Source organism: Phalaenopsis equestris, unplaced genomic scaffold (assembly GCF_001263595.1).
Source record: "Phalaenopsis equestris unplaced genomic scaffold, ASM126359v1 Scaffold000703, whole genome shotgun sequence".
Classification (NCBI taxonomy): Eukaryota; Viridiplantae; Streptophyta; class Magnoliopsida; order Asparagales; family Orchidaceae; genus Phalaenopsis; species Phalaenopsis equestris.
The window spans coordinates 410,050-414,800 of record NW_018165143.1 but is presented as its reverse complement, the minus strand read 5'-3'; the positions used below and the strand labels follow the sequence as shown (position 1 = coordinate 414,800).

At 35.4% G+C, this 4,751-nt stretch overlaps 1 protein-coding gene across 1 annotated transcript in view; it reads left to right on the top strand.

Annotated features, from left to right (window-relative positions):
• The first annotated feature begins 2,607 nt into the window (after positions 1 to 2,607).
• Positions 2,608 to 4,751, top strand: part of LOC110030341 (sec1 family domain-containing protein MIP3) — a 15,350-nt gene continuing 13,206 nt past the window's right edge. Inside the window, exons 1-2 of the mRNA XM_020733011.1 lie at positions 2,608 to 2,928; positions 4,132 to 4,275. Of these exons, the coding sequence (XP_020588670.1) occupies positions 2,881 to 2,928; positions 4,132 to 4,275 (192 nt within the window). The 5' untranslated portion in view covers positions 2,608 to 2,880. The remainder of the gene's footprint in view (positions 2,929 to 4,131; positions 4,276 to 4,751) is intronic.

The window sequence follows — 4,751 nt, the reverse complement described above, 5'->3', positions numbered from 1 at the left end:
CATCCTTTAACCCGCTCACAAAGCACCCGACTTGTTGTTCTTCAGACAAATGGCCAACTCGATGTAACAAACAATCAAAGTCCATTTGGTAATCGCGAATGCTTCGTGTTTGTTTAAGCTTGGTGAAATCCTCAAAGAAATTTTGGTATCTTAACGACCCATATCGTAGATGCAACTCGTACTTGAAAACTTCCCAATTGACGCCTTCTCGTTGATTTTTGAAACGTTGATATCACAATTGGACATTGTCATCCAAGTGATAACCGACCATGGGGAGTTTTTCCGCATCTTCTGTGCATTGGAACTCGAAAAATTGCTCCACTTGACAAATCCACCCGGTTGGATCATCCATGCCATTATAGCGTGGAAAGTCCAACTTAATGATTTTGGGTGCGAGAGAGCCTTCTCCCGAAAGTCTACGACGGGGCCCGCGTGAAGACTCGACAGCATCCTCATGTCCTCCACCACGCATAGAAAAACGAGCAAACATGATCTCCATATGTTTCAAGAGACATTCTTTACTAGCTTTCATAGCTTGATGTAGTTCCTTTTGGATCGCAACCAATGAGCCAAGCTCATTCTCCACATGCTCGAGACGGTGGTCAGACATGCCTGGCTCTGATACCAAGTTGTTACGTGCTCAAGTTTGCGACCTTGTAGCAGTTTTGTGAATGGGTAGAGAACAAGGATCATCCTTGCGTGCTCTACCTATGTTGGTAATATATTAGAATACTTTGAGGGATCCTCGACCTCCTTAGTTGGTTTAATTCGAAAAAAACCACAACTCCCAATCAAGACAATGTTGAAAATAATACTTATCAGATGATCTTCATTATTGGCCTCAAGCTAATAAATAGCCGAACAACCTTTGGATGAAATAGACAATAACTCATTCTTATGGACATGAAAATTTCAATAACATAATTCTAGCACTAATTTAATTCTAGCACATAATTCTAGCACTAATTTATTGAAAGGAAATAACATTGATTGAAATAATATTAATGTAATTATTGATGGTAAGCATCAATCAATCCCATCCCATTTAATGTAATTATTAATGGTAAACATCAATCACTCCCATCTCATTTAATGTAATTATTGATGGTAAACATTAATCACTCCCATCCCTTTATTCTTGGTCCCTAACATTTTATCAGTTAATTATACTAAAAATTTTGTATTCAATAACTCTCATTAATCTATTTTTGCTTAAAAAGATTAATTAATTGAGCATGTATAATAAATAAATGATAGAAATGCACTAATAATGAATAAATGAAATTATTATAAAAAATTTGAGAAAATTGTAGATCAAAATGATGTGGATGTAGTTGTATTGAATAAAAAATAATGTTTAGCACCTGATATTTTAGATTAATAAATAAAAAATAAGCATAAATGAAATTAAATACAATAATTAAAACAAAATTAACAATAATGATGACACCCAACTTTCAACATCTTCAAATTTTTTTTAAAAGAATATCAATTTAGATTATGTTATAAAAATAGCTAGAAAGTTGTTATAAATAGAAATTCTTAAAATCAGCTTGGGACTGATTTGGTTAGTGAGAAATTAAAAAATATACTTAAATTTATGCATTTAGCCAACGTATAATATTGGTATTAAAAGTTATAAATTTAATATATATATATATATATATATTGAATATATCAATGAATCACACGATTCACTCCTCAAGTGGGAAGGAGCACAGGGGAGAGAGGGAGGGAGAGAGAGAGAGAGGAGCAGTAATAAACAATAAAATATCTAATACATTTCGTAAAAAGATATTCTATTTAGAGGGAATGGGTACAATATATGTTTGGGCTTACTTTATTAGGGGTGCTATGGAATATTTTAAGGGATTTTAGTTGTATTGGTCAATGGCTCGACTACCTTCTAGCTTGGTCGCTTATCAGTTGAGCTTAGTGGGCATCAATTCAGTAAGATCTGCTTGTTCGACTATATTGGGTCAAGGCACTTGGCTGACCTTCGATTGACTGAGATTTATTGATCAGGTGATCTATTCTGAACGTCTACTGTCGATCATTGGTGAGAAGCTTCTATTAGCAGTGTGATATTAGACTATCAGATATAGGTTGAATCCCTGTAACTAGATAAATATCTCACTCTACAACAAGGAGAGCCTTAGGGATTATTTAGATTTCTTGTGACATGGTTTCCTCTCAATTCTTAATAAAGAGCCTCTAGTGCGTCTGTGAGATGATTAATAGTAATAATAAATCAAGTATTTATTCGAGTTTGGTCAACTGGAAGGTTGATTGTCAATTTGACGTTCTTATGGTGGTTGGCCTAAATGCCCATCGGTCTTATCTTGGCCCCATGGGTTCGGGTTGGGACATCCAAACGCATTTAGTCGTGTGGATTTTGGCTAAGATGGATGCATCTGATCTGCTTTAGTCATAGCTTTGATTGGGACGGCTATGCCTTGTTAGGTAAATGAGCCTTCTAGTTTTCATATGAGGGGCGCTCCTTAATTATATTTTTTATGTCTTCTGAGCCGTTGGATCTCATCGAGATGTGCATTCCCTAAGTATACTTTTTTTTTTCCCCTGAAAACATATTTTTTAATAAGGCCTAAAGTTTTTTGCAATTCACTGGTAACTGTTTGCATCTTCAATCCCTGATTCTCCCGACATAGCTAAAGTTGATGCATCAGATCTGCCGCAAAATAGCTCTTATTTTGCACGCTATGAAGACCGACCCCGGCCACTTGCCGCGGGCTCCTCCGAAGCTGATCTTCCTCGCCTGTTCGCCGCCTTACGGCATCTGGAGTTCTGGACGGTGAACTTTAGCTAAAGCGTACTAGTAACATTCTTCTAGTCATACCGCAAATCCAAAAACTCACTGTCATGGCTTCGATTGATTTGGTCCAAATGTGCCTTGATTCTATTCGCCAGGTAACTTCTTTTTCTGCATTTTTTGTGTTACCACTTTTCTTAGCACGCCAAATTGTTGTGATAAAGCTGTTGATGATAGTGATGGATTGAATTAGGTTCGTAGGTTTTTGCTTAGCTCTTCCGGGAGATCATCTAGGTTTTAATTTCTCATCGGTTATTTTACAAGATTGAATTCTATTCAGGCTTTTTTTTTTTTGTTTAAGAATGGAGTGTGTCATCCAACTATATTAATGTAGTTCCAATTTCGAGAATTTGTTAGAAAAACTAAGCCTTTACTCTGATCCAGGGAAGTATTTATAAGTTTGAAAAATAATTTTTAGTTCTCTATGGAATGATTTGATTTGAACGCATAGGTATAAGATGGTGAATGTTGGATAAGGAATTTCGGTTGTGGAATGCATAGCTGTATGAATTCTTCTCATTGCTTAAAGTTATTGCTCCGTTTTAAGTCATTGATTTTTTGGATTGTGCTGCGGGTCAGGCTCGCTGTGAGAGTTCAATTTTGAGCGTGACAAGTCATGCGTGCAGGTGTCATGTTATTATTTGTCTTATTAAATTTGTTAGTGTTTTAAGTCGATTAAATTCATCATATTTGAGCATCCATAACCTGAGGATCTTCTGAGGCTACACTGCATTTCTTGAGATGCGTGATCTTGGGATAATGAGTGATAAATTGTAAAGCATATGATTTGAATCTGTGACCTTTGAGAAACAACCTTCTCATTCAACCACTGTGCCATATATTATTAGAGTGAGAACGCCATGCTATTTATATCACCGAAGGATTGCTTTTCCAATATAGACATTGTAAACGAAGTAGAAGAATTTCCTTTGGTATGTTCTGCTATCAATTAAAGGTGGAGAAGAGGTTCTTAACTAAGCTGTGGAGCTGATTACTGATCTTTCTTGATAAAAAAACCATTCAAAGTTCTCTTTACTTCTTCTTTGCTTGTTTTCTCCCTTACTATATGTCTCCTCACACTCTAATTATTATTACCTTATGGAAGAGGTGTTCAAGGATCCTACTTTTTATCATTGTTGTGAGGCGGGGGAATATTAATTTACTATTCTCACCCCTGCTATTAACATCTTGAATAATAAATGATTTTTATTTTGGTGAAGTTTGATGAAATCTTGTCATTTAGAAATGTTGAGCCTCAGTTAATGTTCTGTTATACCTAATCCTTTATTTCAATTTGTTAGATTTCAGATGACATTGCAGACTCTGTCGTTTACCTTGATGCTGGTTGTTTGGAAGCTTTCCAGTTCATTTGCGCATTTCCACTTTTTCTGGACCTTGGGGCCCTTTCTATCTGCAGCTTGGAAAGTATGTCTTCTGTAGACAGTGTAAGTGTGTTTACTTCACGTTGGACTTTTTTCAGTCTATTAATTCCTTTTTAAGGTTGAGTTTTGAACATTTTCAGTTATTTCACGGTTTTGATATTTCTAAACCTTGATTTTATTTTTATTTATAAGGTTCTCTACAAAATAGCATAATCTGCCAACTTTTTTATTATTTTGATATTTCTGAACTTCAACTTTTTTTTCTGTGTAAGGTTCTCTACAAAATAGCTTAAGGTAATTTTTATTTTATTTCTATGCTTAGTTCTCTGTTCTTTGATTGCAAAAGTTAGAGGATTTTGGCCGTTTTGTTTAATTTTACAAAGGAATTGTACATTATGGGTTAATTGTTTTTTCTTGTGATCTTTTGCCTCAGTGAAAAAATGCATTTGAAAATTTTCAAAATGAATGTTTCCTTTGTGAAAAAATGCATTTCTAATCACCAATCATGGCCATCGCTCCCCCCCCCCCCCCCCCCCTCT